General features: G+C 41.8%; 1 protein-coding gene across 2 annotated transcripts; it reads right to left on the reverse strand.

Annotated features, from left to right (window-relative positions):
* Nucleotides 1–160: 160 nt before the first annotated feature.
* Nucleotides 161–23,405, reverse strand: rufy3 (RUN and FYVE domain containing 3). Of its 2 annotated transcripts, none has more exons than XM_080853117.1 (18): nt 22,969–23,405; nt 11,339–11,512; nt 10,978–11,095; nt 10,768–10,869; nt 10,306–10,429; nt 8,930–8,994; nt 8,733–8,798; nt 8,506–8,575; nt 8,244–8,327; nt 7,892–7,975; nt 7,475–7,642; nt 7,203–7,300; nt 4,706–4,825; nt 2,451–2,586; nt 2,254–2,330; nt 2,074–2,107; nt 1,848–1,925; nt 161–1,117 (listed from the first exon to the last, which is right to left on the reverse strand). In XM_080853117.1, the coding sequence occupies exons 1-18, from the start codon at nt 23,222–23,224 to the stop codon at nt 974–976; spliced, it is 1,998 nt and encodes a 665-aa protein (XP_080709243.1). In that variant the 5' UTR covers nt 23,225–23,405; the 3' UTR covers nt 161–973. The 2 variants fall into 2 exon arrangements, with proteins under 2 accessions (XP_080709243.1, XP_080709244.1); XM_080853118.1 differs by having other exon boundaries at nt 1,007–1,117; nt 1,823–1,925.

Genomic DNA, 23,405 nt, shown 5'->3' on the forward strand with positions numbered 1-23,405 from the left:
GCCTGCTAGTTTTTGACCAAAACTTACTACTCAAAGTTCCAATCATTTCACAGAATTGACATGGGCCAACTGAACATTAATAGTTTTGGCACATTACTAATATACATTGATCAAACCATTTCCATTCATTGGTGTACCAATACACAATCCAATTCAAGATTTTAAAAGTTTTATTAAAACATCAAGTAAAATACAACCTGTCAATCAGCTTTAGATCAACAAAGTCATACAAAGTCCATTTTGAATGCGAAAGAAGCAATGTTCCTGCATGATGTCATTATTCCATAATCAAATAAGCCCTGTACAGTTATAAATGTAGTAATTGTGTAACAGGTTTATGCCACCGCTGTTTACGACAGTGAACCTTTTGTGTAATTGCTCTTCTTTCCAGGAAAAAAGTTAAATTATTTCTAAATCAACTCAGCCATTCTCTGGTTACAATAATTGCCATAATGTTAGTCAAGCTAACCATGAAATATATTGCCTAACTATTAAGACCATACAAAAGCAGGCATGGGATAAGGGAGTTCAAAGTAACTGTTTCATACACAATTCAAGTAATACAAGAACTGTATAAATCCACTTGGTGGACAACATCACTCAATCACTTGCGACATGATACGATTAAGATGCAATGCAGATATGAATGTGTGCAGCAGAGTACTACTTCCCAAAGGCTTCTCACACACAGAGCACTTAAAAACAACAAAGGTATCCCTAAGCATCCCTTTCAAGAAGCAAATGCGACTGTAAAAACATTACACATTAGACCAAAGTTCTTGTAATGATAATTTATATTCTTTTTGGTTTAAAGATTGATAAGAAAAAAAATGCCTCATTTCAAAAGTCCCATTTGAAGCGTCAAAAGTCCATTGCTCTATATGATATTCAGAATGATGAATTTTGAGATATGCACTGGTGTGTGTGTGTGTGTGTGTGTGTGTGTGTGTGTGTGTGTGTGTGTGCGTGCGCCTCAGGAGGGGCTTGACGCGTACTGTTGCAAGAGCTGGGAGTAGCAGGAGTCGCACACCTGCTCTGGGTTGATGGAGGAGGGTAAGGGTAACTCGTTGGCCAGGCAGCTCTCGCAGAAGAGCCCTCTGCAGTTCTTACACTGCTTCTGCAAAGGAGACACCAGCGGGAACAGATCAGCTGTTGCCAAATTCACTTAAACGTTACACATGAGTTTAGAACTGGAGGCTGCAGAAGGCAAGAAGACTAGGGATCGAAAACAGTCCCAAGGCTCTTTTTCTTATCCCTACATTTTGTTCTTTATTGTTTTGTGCCATATAGTTTTAGAGTTTGTAGAAGAGATCGCTTGCAAGTAAGCTTGGTCTTAACAAACTATAGCAGCACGTAAATTTGCTGGGATAATAGTCCGATTTTTACTGGGATGAAGACCAAGAAGTTACAACTAACAATGGCTATGCAGTGGGATGGTTTTATCAATATGTTTTCATCAGAGACCTAAACAGAAAGTTATAATGGACGCATTATTCACAGCAAAAGCTGTTGCTCTTCTCCTTATGTTACTGGGTTTGGCACATTTGCCACAAGTTGATTAAATCATTTTCAATGTGTATACCCATGAGTGCCGCAAGCGATTTCAAGGCATTTCTCAACAGCATTTCCCTTTGAAACCACACAAACTTCTCTCACAATTGTCTATATTTAAAGCATATGTATAGCAATTGTTGCCACTGCAGCTTCAAGCCTTTCTGACAGTAAATGTCTTTCAAAACAGGGATTACACAGAGCAGCAGTAGTGAATAGTGAATACATTCAAATATTAAGTATGTGGACAGATGGTAGGGAACTATTTCACCTTAGTGGCCAGCTCGCTTCTATACCTTGATCGTGGTCAAGGAGTCTTCTTTTTCACAACTAGTACAGATGAAGGGTTCAAGGTCCTCGAACATGGACTGATCCTAGAACAGAGGTGATTGAAGAAGACTGAGAGGAGAAGCAACTCAACAGTGACCGAGACGGATGTGGTTATTTGAGCAATACATCTGTAATGATTAATACTGTTCGTGATTGTGAAAAGTTTGAAATTATATTTTAAATCTTCACTACCTGCTCATCCTCTTCCTCATTTTGTGATAGGGACCTCAAACACAAGAAAGGGCAAAGCTTAGATGTTAGGAAAGTATAAGGAATATTACAAAATGAAGAATAAATCAAAGAGGCGAAACAAAGCATGTTAAAAAAAAAACATGTAGCTGAACAAGATGCTAAATTGGACAACACACTTACAAGCTGGAACTGAGACTAGCCTTCTCATCCAGCACATTTCGTAGAGTGTCGTTCTCTTTCCTGACCGACTCCAGCTCCTGTGGACAACAAAGCATAAGCTTTTTAGACAGCATATGATGGACACCAGACAGGGAACATACTGTAGGACTGAGGGGTCCGGCATGGATCTGAAAAAGCCCTCTAGAGTAGACCTTTACCTTTCTGATGTCCTCCACCTGCTGCCTGCTGTCTCCGTGGGAGGATGGGGAGCTCCTCTTCTCCCCCAAGCCAGAGTCATGGTGCTGGGCTCCACGAGGCTCCCTTTGCTTCCTAAAATCTCCCTCCATGCAGGATCTAGGAAGCACACACACACACACACACACACACACACACACACACACACACACTCTAAGTATACTGCACAACAGTGAGAGTGTTCCTTATGCAGCAAGCCCCTCAATTGTCAGTTTCTGCCTATGACATATTTATTACCTTAATTTACTTTCACATTAATGTGCATGTGTATAGCCCTCAATTGTCAGTTTCTGCCTATGACATGTATTACCTTAATTTACTTTCACATCAATGTGCATGTGTATAGTTTTGATGTCATTTTTATATATATATATATATATATACAGTACTGTGCAAAAGTTTTAGGCAGGTGTGAAAAAATGCTGTAAACTAAGAATGCTTTCAAAAATGGAAGTGTTAACAGTTTATTTTCATCAATTCTTCATAAATTAACAAAATGCAGTGAAGGAACAGAAGAAAATTCTAAATTAAATCAATATTTGGTGTGACCACCCCTTGCCTTCAAAATAGCATCAATTCTTCCAGATACACTTGCGCAGTTTTTGAAGGAACACGGCTGGTAAATTGTTCCAAACATCTTAGAGAACTAACCACAGATCTTCTGTGGATGTAGGCTTCCTAAAATTCTTCTGTCTCTTCATGTAAACCCAGACAGACTCGATGATGTAGAGATTAGGGCTCTGTGGGGGTCATACCATCACTTGCAGGACTTTCTGTTCTTCTTTAAGCTGAAGATAGTTGTTAATGACATTGGCTGTATGTTTGGGGTTATGTTCCTGCTGCAGAATACATTTGGTGCCAATCATACGCCTCCCTGATGGTATTGCATGATGGATTAGTATCTGCCTGTATTTCTCAGCATTGAGGACACCATTCATCCTGACCAAATCTCCAACTCCACTTGCAGAAATGCAGCCCCTAACTGGAAAGGAACCTCTACCATGCTTCACTGTTGCCTGCAGACTCTCATTATTGTACCTCTCTCCAGCCTCCAGCGAGCAAACTGCCTTCTTCTACAGCCAAATATTTCTAATTTTGACTCATCAGTCCAGAGCACCTTTCTATGTTTACGTGCTTAGTTCAGTCACTTGGCCTTGTTTCCTTGTCGGGGTAGAGCTTTTTGGCTGCAACTCTTCCATGAAGACCACTTCTGGCCAGACTTCCCCGGACAGTAAATGTCTGTACCTGGGTACCACTGGTTTCTGCCAGTTCTGAGCTGATGCCACTGCTTGAAATCTTCCGATTTCGAAGGTAAATAAGCTTGATGTGTTTTTCATCAGCTGCATTAAGTTTCCTTGGCTGAACACTGCGTCTACGATCCTCAACGTCTTCTTCAAAAGAGCTGGAACTGCACATTTTGAAACCCCTGTCTGCTTTGAAATCTTTGTCTGGGAGAGACCCTGCTGATGCAGTATAACTACGTTGTGTCTTGTTGCTGTGCTCAGTCTTACCATGTAAATGGATAAAAAATAAACATTTATTGTTTACATTTTTCAAAGCATTCTTAGTTCATAGCATTTTTCACACCTGCCTAAAACTTTTGCACAGTACTGTATATATATATATATATATATATATATATATATATATAAATATGCAGGATGAGCAAAAATGCACCTGTAAATTTGGAACTGTACCTACACCATTACAAAAGTTGTGTTAACTGTTTTTTTTTTCTTAGGAAATGGAACTCAATTAATACACAAGAGGGCGCTGTAGAGCAGCTACATTCCGCTCACGATGGCTGCCCTCTTGTGACAATGTAACAACACTATCCCATGGCAGAACATGTCGTAGATTCCTGGCCTGCTTCATTCATGTTGGATGTTGGGGTTAACAGGCGTACACTGTGGTCATACCAAAGACTCTCCTACTGGTGAGCTTTGGTGAAGCTTTTAAGCTTAAAGATCGCTGCTGTTATCCACATTCCATAAGGCAATGCCATTTCTGCTGTTAGTGACAACTCTTTCAACCATGTGATCTCCCTTGGAGAGAGGCAGGTCAGCCAAATAAAAATCTGATCCTTCCTTCTGGAAAACACAGACTGTCTACAGGATTTCCCCTGTGTGTGTGTGTAGTTGTGTGTGTGTGTGTGTGTGTGTGTGTGTGTATGTGTGTGTGTGTGTGTGTGTGTGGGGAGGGTAACAGAGAAACGTACTTCTGCCTCCTCAACTGTTCCAGCTCCTGCTGAAGGCTCTCGATCTTGTCCCCGAACTCCTGCTTGAAGAGCCGGTTGGCCTCCTCGGCCAGATCCCTCTGCCGCTCCGCCTGTTTGGATCTGGGTTTGAGCCAGATGAACGGGTGGTAAAGTAAAAAGTGAAATAAAAACAAACTAAACGAAAACAAAATAAAACAAAAAAAATGCATGGTCGGGGGGGAATACTAGACAACACAACTGTGAATGAATGTGTGACGTATGAAGAAACTCATGGCAGGAGGTAGCTTGAAAGGAAAGAGGAAGTGAGCAGACTTGGGGGGAAAGAAGACAAGTAGGCCAGAGCATTTTGATTTTATTTATTTTATTATGCTATTCTTTTTGTTTTAAACTACAGTTTTACATCTATGTTTAGTCCACATAAAAGTTTAATGGATCCAACATGTTGCAAGCAACTCCATCCAAACTCTTTGACTTTCATAGAAACCATAAAGCCTTTGTTTTTGTTTTGTTTTTTATTTGGACACGTCCTGACCTGCCGCTCTGTGGCTCCTGGGTCATCCTCTCTTTATGATTCCCTCTCCTCTCTCCTTTCCCTCTATCCCCATTTCTCTCTCTCTCCCTCCCTCTGGCTTTCTCTTCTTGCTTTTTTCTCTCAACTCCCATCTCTCTCTCTTTCTCTGCAGGTCTTATCGCTTAATGTACAGATAAGGTGATTTCAGGCACATGATCCTCAACCAAAATAGGCCACCGAAACCTAAATTTCCTCCTGAGTAAATAATTTCATTTTTGTCAATTAAGTTACTTGCTTATCTCTGGAGCTGCTAGGTCTGCCACACTCAAACCAAGCCAAACACAATAATGCTCAGACCAGCGGCTCAATGGCAGCTACTTCAGCTCCACTTCAATCGAAACGATGAGCAATGTAGTCTGAAATCATAAAAGGCAATCGCTAACATTATGTCCAGCTGCAGCAGAGACCGTATATTGGAGCCTTTGGAGAAATGTGATCTGAAATTACGATGACCATTGTTGACCGATATGTTGAATCTGCAGAGCCAAATCCAATGATTCATTCACCAGCTGAAACAGGATTACACACAAAACAAAACAACAACAAAAAAGCCCAATGCTGAGAAGAGGATGTACAAAAGAAAAATGAAGGCCTAACTCGCCGCACCTTTTGTTAGTTGGCTAACATGACTGGGGAGAGAGCGCAGGGGATTATGCATTTGGTATTCATTGCCATTGTTCCAACTCATGATCTTCTAGCTGTTGGCTTGACCCTCACCTCAAAATCTACTAAACTGAGCCTATGCCTGGTCTGCAGCCATGCTGATCCACTGAAGATGCATGAGCACTGCTATATGTGCTGTGCTCATACTCAGGGAAACACCAGTACGGACACTACAGGGACCCATTCATTCATGATTACAATAATCAAAGCAGATGCGACTGGACGGATTAGTCCAGAGAGGAAAATGTACAGTGGTGTCCATTTGTAAAAGACAAAGAGGAAGAGCGACAGATTGTTTTGTTTTTGTTCTATCCTGAAAATGAAAAAGGTTGGTTCTACGGTATATTGTGCAAGACTGGAAATGAAAATATCAAACGGAAGGTCAAATCTTGTTTTTTTTTTCTGAAACTAGCGACGGGTGTCTTTGAACAGGCCTATTGGGGCTTTTGGAGCAGTTTTCCCGCAGTCGAGCTAAGATTCCTGGCCTGCTTTGCCATGTCTTTCTCACTGGGCATGAAACAAATGAACGAGAGGCAGCAGAAGTCAGCAAAATAGAGATGGGAGAAATGGAAATGACAGAGAATGATAAAATAACGAGAGACAGAAAAAGAAGGACAAGAAGAGAATGTTATTGCAAGTAACTCAGTCCTCTTTTTTTTTAAATGGGATAAAAAAGCTTAGGAGATTTGAAACACATTCCTGCGCTGAGGCCATGGAGTCACATGAAAGGTGCATGACAGCCATGGTACAGGGGATACAAACATATATCCTATACATATATATGGAGCCAGTTACCCAGGGAAACCTCCCTTCCAAATGTCCTTGGGGATACATTTTCATATGGCCTAAATGTATTCATGGGTCTGTACATTTTATTCATGGAACTTGGAATTCATGGAATGAGTATTTAAAGTGAAATGCATTCACAGACCAACACCTACCACCTGTTTTCGGCTTATACTGTATAAAACACATATTCATGTAAACTATATTTTAGTAAAGCAATTTTTCCTGACAATCAAACAATCGGTTAGCTAATATACTGCCTGTTATTAAAACAGTGATGATATAAGTATGAGTGAGCGTGAGCCAGCTAACCGACATCCCTCACAGCACACCTTTGAACTGGAGGCACTGAGGACAGATCAGCATTATGAATTATTCTAAATAAAATGAAGAATCTCCCACACAGCAGTTATTAATGAAGTGTGTGCTAGTGTGACTGGGGGTCAGGGGAGGGTCTGTGTACAGGTGGGCTCCTACCTGTTCTCCAGCTGTTTGATGGTGCTGGCCATCTGGTTGGTCTTGTCCTCCAGGCGACTGATGAGCTCGTTCTTCTGTTTGGAGCTGGCCTCTGACCCCTACGGACACAGAGCAGCGTTAGGCTTACCCTCGTGGAGAATATATAGTACACACAACATACTACATACAGTATACACAACAGCATACTTCATACAACACTATTAGTACCTACTAATGATACACTACAAACATTAATCATATATTAACACCAAACTGTTTGTTTGTGTGTGTACCTGCGACTTGTGCTGCAGCTCGTGGTTGAGCGTCCGCATGTCGTCCAGCTGCTGGCGCAGCTCCACCAGGGCATCGTGCTTCTCACAGATGTCCTTTTCCAGCATCTTCATGGACAGCTCCATCTCCTGCTTCATGCCGATCTGCACCTCCAGCTCCCGCTCCACATCCTGCACGGAGGCAAAGGAAGCACAGCCACACCCCGGTCATGCCACACACTCCAGGAAGTGGAGAAACTGCTTTTTTTTTTTTTTTATTGGCACCACCTACATCCTCCTCACGCCAGCAATGAGGAGCATACTCAGCTGATGTACTTCCAGAGACTTGGCCGAGACGAGAATGAACAGTGATCACATGCGCAAAGCAATGATGAAGAAAACAATGCGACAACTATGCCCAAGTGAAGGAGCCTAACTGACCAATCGTAGCTGTGTTTCCTCCTTGAGCTGCTTGCGAGCCTCTCCCAGCACCTGGCCGTCCGCACTGCCATCCGCTCTGGGCACCTGGCAACACAATTCACAATTCACTTATGGCCATGTGCCAACACGACACTTAAAACACTTAACCGGTTAAACTGGGCATAAAAGCCCCTTTGGCAGTTTGTATTTTATAAGGAAAATGGAAAAACATCAGGTGTTTGAGTGCATATGTTTTGGTTAAACTGCCTTTACCTTTTCTAGACTTTGCATTTAAGGCATTTATGGTGTTCACAGGCATAGAGAAGTGTTTTTGTATGGTGCAATGGTGTTATGCAAGAGACTTCATCTGAACCTTGTCTGCAGGAAAGGGACTCTCTAGCTTCACCCGTTCCACTTCGTCTTGTAAGGTGATGACACGGTTATTTGTCACAGCCAACTGAAATGACAAAAACAACCCATTGTAATAAAAACAAACAATCTAAATAATGTAGCCAACAACTGCAAAACAAAGACCACTAATGTATGAGACTAAGCCACACATCCGCTATACTCTGTGCTGGACAGCTATAGGCCTGAAACTGTCCCTTGTGATGTTCCACTGAACCCTGACCCACCTCTTCTGTCAGTTTGGAGTTGGACTTCTCCAGCGCGTCCACTTTGGCCTGAAGGTTGTTGACTGATGCGCTGCATATTGAGAGGAAGCATGTTACTTAGCTGATAGATGATTAGTCATTGCGGTCACACACAAAAAATGATATGAGAATGAGAAAATGATATGAGAATAAGAAAATGATACGAGAACGGCAAGTGACTGAGTTTCACAAGAGAACTGGTGTCCTACCTTAGGTGTCTGTTCAGCTCCTCCACGTAATTCTTCTGGTCTAGAATGGCAGTTATCTGTCCATCCCTGTGACAGGCACAAATCACAAACAAAACAAGGACTCAATACGTATATAAAATATGAAAGCACTTACTTGACTGACTAGCTTGGTGTTTCATTAACTGTTTAGAGATTTCTGGAGTCTGATACACACTCACCCTTCTGTGGTCTTGCTGCTGTGCCCCCCATCCTTCAGATACATTGAGAAATCGATTACCCCCACCTATAGCAAAAAAATAAGTTAGCAATAGACAATCTGCTAGGCTACCTAACAAACTTACTTACTTGGCATTTATTTGAAACCATTTTTCTATGTTTTTTTCTAAAACCAGCAAGTCTCACACTGAACCCGATGTGTTTATTTCTGATCAAAGAATCAAGATTGTGAAGGAATACAAATATCTTGGTATCTTGATTGATAATCAGCCTACTTTTAAAAAACATGTAAGAAAAATATGCAAAAATTTAAAATTCACTTTGGTCAACTTAAGGCATCTTAGAAATCACATGTCCACTGAGGCTGCTAAAATGTATATGTTCTCATTGATTTTATCTCACATTAACTACTGCTTACCCACCTGGTTTACTGCAAACTCCACTACTCTTAAACCAGTCATGTCTCTTTACAAACAGGCTCTCAAAATACTTGATAAAAAACCTAATTCACACCATCACTGTTCTGTCCTCCAAAAATACAGACTTTTAAGTTGAGACAATCTGATTACATTTAAGAACTGCTGTTTAATGTTCAAAATCCGGTTTAACATGCCGCCCCCCCCCCCCCCCCCCCCCCCCCCCCACCACTATGCAGCCTAGTCAAGTTTAGAATATCAGCAACCAGTGCTACTCGAGGGGCAGCAAGAGGAGACTGTGATATTCCTTTAAAAAAAAGTGTTTGGACAGTCGGTTTTCTCAGTTAGGTCAGCCCAGGAATGGAACCATCTCCCACAGAACATTAGAGAATCAACCTCATTTAACAGCTTTAAAATAAATCTTAAAAAAAGGTTAATAAATAACCAAAAATGTGAGCATTAGTGGGTCAGTAGAACTTATATATTTTATTTCATTTCATTTCATTTTATTTTTATCTTTATTTTTATTTTTATCTTGTCAATGTTATGTTTGTATATATATACACTGTATGTATTATGTGTATATATATATGTTAATGCCTTTTTAAGTTGTTTAGCCATTAACACTCTGCCAATGGAAACTAGCCTTTTGGCTATAATTGGGTGCATTTACATTTTAATGTTTATTAATGTACACTGTCCCTCTTCAACAAATAAACAAACTGAAACTGAACTGAAACTGAACTAGTGTTTGCCATGAAGTCTAATAAAAGTCAACAGCTGTATAAAACAAGGGTCGCCATGACAGTAGGCTGATATAGAGTTCAGCAATCTGTTATTCAGAAATAGCAGACCTCTCTAAACTCCACAGCTGACCAATCATAACTGGGTCTCCCAAAAGAGCCATGCAACAACTAAGAGTACTAGCATTGCCATTGGTCACCATTGGCCATATTCATTACCTGGGAGTCCAAATCTTCTCCCTTCATGCAGAGGTTGGCGTCAATGACGTTCAGGCCCACCAGCAGCCCTGCGATCACCGCTCCCTCCTCCTCCATCATCAGAGCATTGGCCTCATAGAACTCACTGGAGTGGGGAGAATTCAGAGTCTGTCACCCATTACAGACAATCCCCTCTTGTACAACCATTCTACTTCCATCCTTTAAGTACTCATTCTCAAGTACTGACTGTGTTACTGATAAATGCTCATCAGGATAAAGTTATATATAGCCAACAACATCGTGGTATCCCTAACATTAGTTAGGCATATCTGTTGATCTCTCTATATTTTATGTATTCAGAATCTTCTGTGATTAAATGCCAAACTAGTCTGAGGCCAAAGGGAGACTGACTTTGACCTAACCCTGCATTTAGCTGAGCAGCATTAGCAGCTTTAGCAGTGACAGTGCTGTGGCGCCTCTCACCTCAGCAGGTCCTTCCTGTTGATGATGGTCTTCATGTAGTCGGACAGCTTTTTCTGCATCAGTGCCAGCCGAAGCCAAGCCCGACCTCTGCCAAGCGGGGTTCTGCACGGACAGGCATGGATATCTCAGTTCCCCACATTCACTGAAGAGTGGGTGGTGTATGGGGCTGACTTTAATGCAGCAGAGTTGAAATCTGACAGTGTGGCTTACTTGAGTCCAGGCAGATCTTTCACGCTGGCTGTGATTTCTCCAGCTTCAGGTGTCAGCTTCTCCACCAGCTCCAGGGGACCCCAAAATGATTTGTTCTGTCCCAGAAAGGTCTTCTTACCTAAGGGGTAATGCGGCAGAATTTAAGTCAGTATCTTACAAATTACATACTCCTAAGACAGAGCATTAATTCTAGTCAGACTTCTGGCATTTTAAGACGAAAACTGTTCTGTGAAAATCTAAAGGTATCTGATTGCGTCACCAATACTAAGATACTGTTACTTCCATGAAAACTGCAATCAAATAAGACATATCAGTGACGGAAAAACAAAACAATCAAACCCAATTCTCCTGTTCCACATACTTTTCAGGCCATGTTTGAGGCAGTGCTCCATCACCACAAAGAACTGTTGGAGCGGGGCGTAATCGGAGTCCAGCGTTCGGCCGAGGTTTAGTGCTGACTCGATCAGGCCCTTGATGCTCAGCTTGGCCATGTTCATCAGGTTGAGCCTCTCGATGGCGATGGGGTCCTTGGGATCTGTGGACCGGAGGTAAGAGAGTTTAACAGTGCATCGGGTTCCATGGCAACAGAGCCACACATCCGCTCAAGTCATTAACGACCCTGACGCTTGCTTTGGAGGAGGACAACGCACACATGCTGATAGAACTAAGGAGGCTTATGTGTAGCCTGGTGCAGAAAAAAAAATCATAACAGCTGGAAGGGGACATGGCTAGCATGGTGATGCATTATTTAAGAGCAGAAGGATGAGCCAATAACATGAGTGTATGGCAGTTAATTAAAATGACAAGGAAGCTTTATAAATGAGGTGGGATTTACTACCTACATGTGTCAACCGGCTTCATAAACACTTATTAAAAGCAAGCTGGTGTCTCTCACAGATCTTTTACAATTAAAAAAAGGTGTTTGCATAAAATTTGAAATAGGCCCTTGGCAATCTAATCTGCTGTGACAAAGCAAACAGACTAATAAAACCTGCTAGTATATGGTGTTGATAGATTATTAACCAACCAGATTGGTAAACTAAAAATAGATAAGACTTACTTGTACTGTTTAATAAACCCTTCTAAGCATCCTAGTTAAAAGTACAGATGATACAGATAATTCTGACCACAGTCACACATAGCTTGACAACACAGAGTCTGCACACGACTTGCATTCATTCATATTATTCACACCTAACAGCAAGGCACTGCAGTGTACTACACATAGTATGCACACAATGACAGAATGATTTTCCACGAGACAAGTGAACACTGAGTCCTACATGAAACAGTTCCCAATATGAGACTGAGGTGAGATGAGAGAAAGCCAAACAACACCTTCGGCATGTTGACGTAGCTCAATTAGCAGGGCAAGGTGCTAACACCGCTAAGAATATTGGTTAAATATCATAGTAGGATACTGGTTCAAACCCCATATATACATACTGATTACATGAATCCTTTACCTGTACTGTGTGTTGCCTTGGATGAAGATGTTTAATGAATAAATATGAAACTAACCTCCTCCACAAGTTTCATCTAAGCGGAATGTGGATTTATGTAAAAAGCATCAGGAGAGTAAAAACCAAGCCTGTCTGCGCCTGTAATGAGGCCTCAACTGTGTGTTATTGCGCTGCATAAAACGGCCTCATTACTTCCCCTTGAAGCAAGGCGGTAGCATAGCAGCAGGGGTAACATTCACATCACCACCCCTCCTTTACCAGAGCCTGAGGTGTGAGAGAGAATTAACTCCCGTCTGATCAGGGAGAGGACAGGAACCAGTTTGGAGGTGGTGGGACAACCACCTCAAAGAGTGTTTCTTAAGAAAGAGCAAAGGCAGAATACATGCTACTGTTTTTGTCTTTCAGCGCCGAAGCTATCAGTTGTTTTCTACGCAAAAACAGAACACGAAAACAACAACATATTATACAATTTGTGATGTTTATGGCCAAGTCAGCATGACCCACCATGGTGAATTCATTCATAGACTTGCTGATATAGTAAAACCCAAGGAATGCCTCTTCGCATATCACAAATTAATAAATCGCTTGGCAAAAACACTATCTAGGCTAACACTAATGCTACGCACAACGTGTCCCCTAAAGACATAGACATGCCACTGAGGAAGCTGGGCAAGGGCAGAACAGACGTGAGCACAGGGGGATGAATGCAGTGCCAAGACACGACCACATGCCACTCCCCAGCCAATGAAGCCCAGAGGATGGAATGATGGGAGGGAAGAATGACAAATGAAAACGAATACAACAAAAGGAACCGTGAATATGGGGAGCAAATAAAGAAGACGCAGAAAGTGACACATGGAGACTGAGACAGCAGCACGGTTTGCCAAGAGGGAATGTGTGTACATATGGGAGCTTATGTGTGTGTGTGTGTGTGTGTGTGTGTGTGTATGTGTGTGTGTGTGTGGCACGGGCATGCAGGGACGTGATCCGAGTCATCCTTCAGCAAGTGGGTTGGAATGGGGTTGGGCTTGTAGGGGTCCAAAACGGGGAGGATGCTGCCATACGCACCTTTAAACTCATCAAGCAAGTGCATTTGTTCCACCAATTCTGTGAAATCCTCCCATGAGTCTTTGCAAAGGGCAATGAGAAAAAAAAAAAAAAAGGGAAGACAGGACAAAAAAAAGAACGTGTCATGCATACTATGAGTGGAAATTAAAAATAGCCCTCGATAAGAAAATAGAGATGCAGTCCATGTTATTTAAATCAGTTCAAGACCATATATTTAATACTATCTCCATGCCATAACACACCTCTTGCCTATGCAGGCCTTGAAGCAAAGCCCAGATGAAATGTTCTTTACACCTGAATGGTCTCCGTGCTCACAACTGTGTCTTATTGTTCATAACATCAGACTAATTTGCCATTTGAGACTCTCCACAGGAGAATTCTAAATGGGTCTGCGTTTACAAGGCCCATCCTCCATTTTAGTACTGCTATTATGTCCTGTCACATGCTCCCGGCCCTGAGAACAAAAGCTAGGTAGTGGTTGTAAAAACACAGCCCCGCGTCTCACTGCAGCAGCTCCCAGCTTCTCTCACTTCCTCAGTGGCCAGGGGTGTTTAAAAAAAAGATGCGACTAGAGTGACTCTACCTCGCTTCCTACAACCCCCACCCCTCTCAGCAAACCACTGAATTGTAGAGGCTTATTTTTCTACTGTGAATGTGATTGCACTGGGGAGTGCAAAGTCTGGTTCAATGCCTAATGTCTGTTCCTACAAGTCATAAATAACATTGGCAGGGATAATTATAATCTTTTCCAACACAACCAAACATCAAGCAAGTGCAACAGAAGTTATTACTGACTAGTCCAACAGAAAGAAGGCCTGTTCGGCAACTGGTTTGCATACTTTTGTCTCTTTTAGCTCTCGCCAACGAGTAAAAGCCAGTCAGGAACTGACTCTTTTTTGGTCTCTTGCTCGGTTACTTTCTCTTTTTCTTCGTCTTCCTCGGTTTCTCCGTTACCTCTACCATGATGTCCATACAGAGAATCCTGTGCTAGCTTCTTCTTATAGCTAGCAGAAGGGTCTAGTTTTTGTTGTGTGAGGTGAAATAACTTTGATGCTTACATTATGTTGCTTTAACAAGAAATGCTTGGTAACAGCACCCTGATCTGAACTATAGTACACTTTGACAATCAATGATTTCCTATTGTCAGATCACAAGTACGAAGTTCGTAATCACCTTTCACAGTGGCTGTACCTATAGAACGTACAGTTCAATTCCATTTTTAAAGCTCGTCTCAAAACCCAATTTTATCACCTTGCTTTTTCAAATGTTTGATAGTTCATTCTCTGTCCATATTTGTATTTATTTATGATTTATGTCTATTTATCAATGTGTATGCCAGTGATCTGTCTATTTTACTGATATCTGTGGTGTTGTTTTCTTCCGTGCTTTTATGGCTCTGCTCTTTATATTGGTGTTGGCCTATGTGTGGTTACTGTAACATGTGATGGAAAGCACCTTTTGCATTTCTTGTGTTGTATACATAAAGTTTAGTATTATTATTATTACATGTATTATTAAAATCATTGTTGCTGTTATTATTATTATTATTATTATTATTAATAATGTTAATGTTCGAGGAGCTTGGTGAAAAGTGAGTGGCCAGCCCGTGTAGGAATATCGTGAAGCACCTACTGTACTTCTTGAGGCTCGGGTATTATGTAAGCAGGATTCCAGCACTATGTGACACAGCCTATGCATTGCATGACCCATACTCAGAGACACCCATGTAGTCCCAGAGAGACCTCTGGTTCAAAGGAATCTCCAGGCGTTCCAAGTCTTCCCAATCTTCAATCGCAAATAGATCCCGTCAAACGTCAGCACACAGTTGTCCATTTCTGCTTATTAAGCCATCACACAACGGCCCTTCTAATCCCTATCAAAGCACCCCACTGTTATAAAAAGGTACTTTGATGAGTCAGGGGAGATGTCAAGTAGTCAGGAGGGGGTGACAGAAGGCCCTAGCACAGAAGAGAAATCATGGCTTACTTTCGCAAATGCTTTTCTGTACAGGGCTTAATGAGAGCAAGCAAGAGCTCATAATAATATCAGTCAAGGCACCGGGTTAACTCTATCTAATTAAAAAATAGTTGGCCTACTTTTTGTGAACCGTCCGAAAGTCCAATGACCAGTAGGCCTATTTGCTCTGAAATCATAGTCTATGTCATTCCAATTTCTTAAATTGAATTTAGTGTTTCACTCGAATCTTGTTAAGGTTAGTAGACTTCTTATATATGCTCCAAGGCAGGTCTAGGCATATTTAGTCTTACAAAGCTTTGAAAATGCAACACTAAATGTAGAGAATCTTAGCATTGATTCAACACTAAAATTCAAGTTTTTCTGATAAAGACATCACATCTGGCTATACGAGACATATTCAAGCATGGAGTAAGCCATCTAAAAGAATTAAAAATAAAACAAAAACACAGACAGACAACTGCTGACACTCCAGTCCCATGCTGGCCGATGTCACACTTCGCCCGTCTAGTAGGAAAGGGCCAAAGAGCCGCATCAGCATTGCTCTGGTGAGAGGAGGACTCACCTCAAATGGCTGAGTCATGCATTTACCCTGGACATGGTGGCACCGGGCGTCACTGACAGGAAAGGCATTCACTCACAGATCCATTTTCCATCACAGTTCATATCCCTAAATTAATTCTGAGGATGTTTATTTAATGTGAGTGCCGTGTTTATGTGGGTGGGTTTGACTACAACAACTCTTGCCATGTAATGCCCAGATGGTATATAGCGAAGTCCTAATCTACGTTTGATCACAGAAAGCATCCATAAAACATTGAATGCTACCGTCTGCCATATTCTGGAGGCAAGTTGCAGCTGCTTAAAATTGTATCTAGCTTGCCTACCTACAGCACTGTGCTCTGGACACTTGATCTATGCGCAGCTCTCTCTCCCCCATTTCCTTGCATGGCAAGCAGAAGGACGACAGGCTTCAGAACAACCGTGCCCTCTGGATAAGTGGTCACATCTCCATCTCCTCCTGGCGAACCTTGGGCTGACCCTTAAGCACTCAATCAGAGCAGGCTCCCTGGGGGGTTATAATTTACGAGGTTACTCCACCAGCTGCCTTGGTTTTGGGACAGACACAGCCAGAACTGGACCAGATCCGGCCCGAACCCGTGCCAGCGTCAAGTACTATCTGGTGCACGCTTGGCCAAGGTAGGTTTATGGTGTTCAGATTGCAAAGACTACATTGACACTTCACCCCTCCACATATTAGTGATAGTGATTAGTGATAAGTGATCACTCTTGTTCAGCTGCTGGTGTACTAAGAGAACTGGGATAGTCTATGGTTTGATGGGGGTTGGGGGAGGGGCCAATGTGTACATCTTGTAGTCAGATTAATAATTAATGTAAAATAAATGTTTTAAAAGAATTCAGTGGACAAATTCAGTGGAATTCTATAAAACCAAGATACATTTCACAGAGAACCATACATAACATTTAACATAAATAATATCATCGAGGTTTGTTGCCTAAACAATATACAGGATGATCCAAATGGCATGACCGACATTTGAAGAATTTGAGCAGAGGAGGATTCCCAGAAGACAGGATTCTCTGGAAAGGCAGAGCTATTTTTCCACGTACCAGACCAGGGGACCAGAGGATACACAAATCAAATCTCAGTGACGAAATTTCCTCTAATTTAGACAAAATCCCATTTATAAAATTATGGGGACGAGCGCAAGAAACAAGCAAAAGCTTCCATCTTTACTGTAGGCTGACCATCATCACGTATGTAAAATAAGAACTCAGCAGCTGAATGCTTGCAGCTGTAATATTCTTCAAGAATTTATGGGAGGATAGGCTAGGTCTACTACTAGAGGGCATAAAGGGAAGGTGAGAATTCAATTTCATTTAAACTAACTACATACAGCTGTGTTGTGTCATGCAGAGAGATTAGCAAACTGAGCTAGCTAACCGATTTGCTTTTTTTTTTTTTTTTTTTTTTAAGAAAGGAAAAAAAAAGAAAGCTTCACTGTACACAAATCTAAGACATCCTGCCTCTTCACAGACAACACCTTAAGGGGATGGTGGGCATGGCAATAGATACTGTAAATGCTACAGGGAAATATGTTTAAAAAAACTCCCAGACTGCCAGACACAAACATGTGTGTGTCTGTGTGTGGATGCATAAGAGCACCGCCCAACATCAGCGTGGGCCTTGAGTCTGGCGCCTGATGCTATGGCTAACCGCTCCCCCCATACGCCAGAGGAGGCTGGAGAGAGAGAGCTCATGGCTTCCGGCCCTCCCTGTACGTACCTTCGTGGGCCGGCTCGGGGTCGGGCGTGAGGGAGATGTCGTTGAGCTCGCGCAGGCACAGCCATTCCCCGTCCACGGACACACGGAAGTTGCAGAGATAAATGGTCTCCCTGGCAGCCTGCGTGATCTTGTCGGTGGTGGGGGTTGGGGCATCGGTTTGAGGCATCAGGTCGGACATGATGATGACTCAGCTGATATTACTACAACAACAACAACGCCACTGCTACCACTGACTCCAGGAAAAAGGTCCCTCGCTCACCCAAACCAAGCCAGGCACGGATCCAGGAAAGGATTTTAAAAAAAGAAAGAAAGAAAGTAAAGCAGTAGGAGGAGGAGAAGGGAAGAGGAAGGAGAAAAGAATTCTCTAAGCTCTGCCGGCCGTCTCCAATAGCACCACTGAATCAGCAGAGAGGAGGCACAACAGAGAGAGGAAAACAAAGAGGAACACAGGGATGGATGGATGGAGGAGGAGGAGGAGGAGGAGGAGGAGGAGGAGGAGGAGGAGGAGGAGGAGGAGAGAGAAAAAAAGACAAACAGCAGGACTCGGATAGGGATGCTATTCTTCTTCGGCTCTGGTTTGTGCTGTCTGCACCTCCCCCCTCGTCTCCTTCTCTTGCACTGCTGCTACCACTGGTGAGGGTGCTCCTGCTGCTGCTGCTGTGGCCACTCTCCCCCGGTGAATGAGCAAGTAGAAACCCCCGCGTGTGAAATAAAAGGCTTGCCCTGCCCCTCTCTCCCTGTCTCCCTCTCTCTATCTCTCTCTCTCTCTCTCGTGTCTCAGTGCAGAAAAGGCCAGGGGGATTTGGGTGCTGTTTGATAGGCTCCTCAGCGGCGCGGCTGGAATCACACAGCCCTGTCTCTGTCCAGCAAACATACACACACACACACAGTACACACACGCACACGTACGGCTCCCCCCGCTACGGCTAATTGGATTGGTTAGGCGATGCGTGCAGGGTGGGTGTTGACCAAGATGGCTGCCTTAATGAGCAGGATGGTGGAGCAGAGAGAGGGTCACGTGAGCAGATGGTGCAAGCGCAACGAAACGGTGGGGAGAAGAAAAAAAAGCCCCAAGATGCGCAGACCTGGATGCATCTCTCGCATCGAGCTTCAACAGAAATGCCTGCATATCCAGGAAAGCTAATCAATGGCTGATTCAGATCTTCTCTGTAGGGGTGAGACTGCAGTCTTCAATCCAACTGCTATTGCTGTTTAAATGCTTTAGCCAGAATGATGATGGTAAAAATGAAGCCATTATTTTAGCGTGAGATTAAAAGCCATGACATATTGAAAGACACAGGGTTTTGTCCATGAACTATTTTAGGGACTGACTGTCATTGCTTCCTTACAAATCCTAAAGTACAAAAATTAGAGGAAAGAACACCAAAGAAGCTCACAGCTAAATTGTGGCCTGGAATAGAGCTGCTGAGAACAATGTTGCAGATACTCTGACCCATCAGCCTCACCTAATAAGCGCACCTTTCTTTTATCCGCCGCTTTGGTACATTTCTCAAATCAATCTTAACATGTTGAAATCACTATTTGAAACAATTTGAACACACAGCCTGCTCAAAAGCCTAAAGGCAGCCTAAATAATTATTTCAATGAATATGTCAATGCCGTAAAAATGCTAGTCCTTTAGTAATGGTTTGTAACCAAGCCAAAATACTTACCCATGTTGTGTTTCCCTTATTTCCAAACTTGCTTTTTACTACATCTCTTTAACTTAATTTATGGTTTGAGAAATAATAGGACAATCTTGCATGCCGCATAAGTTCTTTGAGAACCAGGTAGTGTTAGCTCATCATGATGCGTTTCAGTTTCATTCAGGGAAGAACTTTGCCTCTGGATACGCAGAGTAAACGAGATAGAACAGTAATCAGCATTCTTTTGAGTCTAGCTCAACATTCCCTGATGCTGTTTTTCATTTTAGAAGGTTCACATCAACGCAAATATCAACATGCAGTAGGCTACATAATTTAGATTATGCTTCTTACTAATTATCCATTACCCATTATCTGTAGATGAGTTTACGTAAGGAAGGTAAGATTTTGTGTTCTGTAAAGCCCAATGCTAAAAGTATCAATAAACACATTGCTATCTGAGATAGTTTCACAAAGTTACTGGAATACCCCTTATGCTGGTCTGGAACATTCTGTCTGGCTTGGTGGCCTATGAGGATTTACTTTCATTTTTTGCCTTTTAATAATCAATCCCACGTAAAGGTTTGGATGACAAGAAATTTAGCAAAGATTCCAAAAATAGCACATTACTGAAACTGATGAATATGATAAAGTTGACACATAATGATAACTGGTGTAACCCATCTGGATGTCATGACTTACACAATGAATAGATACCAAAATGTTTAAGGAGGTAAGACTTAACAGCAGATGATTTTATATGTCCTTTTGAATGAATGTGCAAAAGAATTTGCAAAATGTTCACAAGAATGAGAAATTGCTGGTATGATATGCACAAGTGACTAGGTGTAGAGGTTGAACAAACAATCTTAATTGAGAATTTTCTCCAAAGCAACAGAGAAAAACTGTAATTAGCCCTGGCCACCACACTGCACTTTCCTTCAGTGGATAGGCCTATATTGAGCACAGTTGCTCTTTGCATAGTGGGCCTAATGTTGCTTTAAAGATCGTTTATGCAGACAATCTATTCAGAAAGACGAGATATTGCAACATCACAGGTCATGACCCTAACTCTGGTAATTTGCTTGCGCACACAAAAAATGCTGGGTTGTTTTTTCAACCCAAACGCTGGGTTAAGGCTTTTGGGGCATTTAGTTGGATTATTTTAACTAATTCTGGGTTGTTTAGCGAAACCCAGCCGCCAGGTTAGTGAAGACATTGTCCCCTTGTCTCCGCCACCAGATGACACGTAATCTACCCAGCGGCTGGTTCACTTTTACTCAGTTGATTATTTGAGCTGTAACAAAAACAGCCGTAACTCTTCCAACCGTCATACTCAGCAGTTTTCAAGTTTAAACATGCACTGGAAATGGGCAATTTCAGAGTGAAATAAAGGTTGGTATCTATACTTCTAACCATTTTTTATCCAGCACAGACATGCCCTATGTAAAATGACTGAATGTTGATTTATACTTTTGCAATGCGTCATCTAATTTTGTTGGTAGCCCATAATATTTAGTAAAACAAAGCTAACATTTAACTTGTAAAAAGCCGTATTAGTGTGTAATACTAAGGTAAAGCCTATTTTCAAAGTGTCATGTTAGTCCAAATCAATGACATAAAGAGTTAAGCCTCTATACAGTCGGTGGTCCAAATCAATAGATTTGATTTAAATGAAACGTTTTTTTACTACATTCCTTTTACTCTCATGTTATTATTATTGCTTAGGGTCTTCTAGAATATAATCATAAATGCCACTTTTGCCTCAATGTTCTTACTTAGGGGAAATATACAAAAACATCAAGGCATTTCAGACTACCTAAAAAAAGGCTCGGATTCAGTAGTGTTGTGAATGAGCTTCTTTAGCCATTCGTGAATAATGTAAAAAGTGACTGGTCAATGCCCATCTATTTCTTTTGATTTACAGGTGTAATATTACACTAGAACTCCCTGTCAAAGTGGAAAGTAGCCTTACACTTGCTTTTTTTTAACTACACCTTTTGTTAAATACAAATGTATTGTCTGAAGTCTTTCTGACTAACTTGTTTGATTTGACTGTGTAGGCTACCTGCCATTTGAATATTAGCCTAGATAATAGCTATTAGGCTACATTAGCATGCATTGAGCTGTTAGGGGAGATGGGGTGACTTTCAACTCAGTGAAAATGTTTAGTTTGTACAGACAAAGTATTGTGTTTTAATATGAACTAGTAAATGGTTTGAAGTTGCTGGGCGAAATAACCCATCTGGCTGGGTTAAAATAGCAATGTTAACCCCAAATGGATTGGCTAGGTTGACCCAGCATTAGGCTGATCCTATTAACCCAGCTGCTGGATTCAAATAATAACCCATTTTGCTGGGTTAATAAACCAGAGTTGTATTGGTCAACTATTTACCCAGCAGTTGGGTTAAAAACGACCACATTTGGGTTGTTTTCAAACCAGCATTTTTTTAGAGTGCAAGTAAGCCGTAGTTTAACTTTGTTTTGGTCCTTACTCTCTTTCCTCCCGCAGTACCCATTTGCCATATGTCAGTTATTGTCCATTGACCCATATAAACATATTCAGTCTTTCAGTCAACTTCTCATAAACGTCCTCTGGGATACACGTTAACACCACTGCACTTGGCAAAACCAGTGCTCACACAATCCAAAGTCTAGTCAGTAAGACAGCAATTGCACTTTTTTCAAAGTCACCTCTCTTCACCTGCTAGATTCTCCAGGTTTGTGTCAAGTCTCATTGATGAAATACACACATTCATTCTCCTGGTAATTCTCAACGCACTGATGAAACATGATTCCTCAACCAAGTTGAATGTGATCATGCACCCAGGCAGCAAGCATTTGTTACATAACGGTTACTAGAGCCAACTGAAAGAGCAATGTGCAGTACACCATAACTCAAATGCATGGTGTCCCACCACCATCCAATGAAGAAAAGGATTTCTCCAGTCGAAAACAAGACGATGCAACAAAACAGGATTGACGGTGGCTTTCTGCAAACTAGGCTATATTTACTCCGAATACACACAGTCCAGGATGTTTATTTATAGCTAACTATCTTGATCATTGTTGTGTTAGCGTGTCCTACTTATTCCACATTCCTAGCCTACTGACTAATCCCATCAAGGCTAAGCACTGAGTATCAGACTAAAGATAAAGAGCCATCGAATTTTCTATTTCGTTGACATGGGACATCTAATACAGATAATCTGCTACAGTGCTGCAGCTCTTTGCTACACTGTTTAAGTGACGTGATAAAAAAAAGAAAGGTGGTGAACATCAGAAGCATTTCAAACAATTCCTCAGACTCAGACCTAAAATAAAATCGTGATCCCAGCGGTGACAGTCGTATGTTTTTATTGTCATCGATAGGGCGACTGGAAGTTGTTGACATTCAGGACTAGCATACCGAGGTTATGCAGTGTAAACATCTTAGCCTTCCTTGCAAAATACCAAACCGTAGCTAACTCTAAATCGTTATATGCACATTCATCGTTATAAATACACCCAACCTATCATGCTAGAGTGCACTTACTTTTGGTCTTCTTGGTTCTTTCGATGTGAAATTCATATCGCACTGGTGTAGGACTTGGTGATCCTTTATTCGCAAACTGAATGTTGGCTGCGCTTAAAGCCTCTTTAAAATATATCACCGATGTTGGCGAGAATGATTCTTCAGGGCTACTGGCGCAATGTCCGTTATTTTCTTCTGAATGTGGACTTTCTAAATTCCCCAAAGTTTGGGAAACTTCTGAATCATCCCCCGACGGTTCAATGCCATGGTCCGCCATCTTCAATTCAAATTCATGTGACTTTTGTGTCTCAGAGGCACGTCAACAACAAAATCACGGACATTCTTCTTCATTAATCAAGCTGACAAACATATGTAAATCTCTACATGTTTTCATAAAACACGTTTATCTTCTCTCCTACTGACTAGACTCAGAAACAATCTATCCATTCTCCCACAAA

Source organism: Sprattus sprattus (assembly GCF_963457725.1).
Source record: "Sprattus sprattus genome assembly, chromosome: 15".
Classification (NCBI taxonomy): Eukaryota; Metazoa; Chordata; class Actinopteri; order Clupeiformes; family Clupeidae; genus Sprattus; species Sprattus sprattus.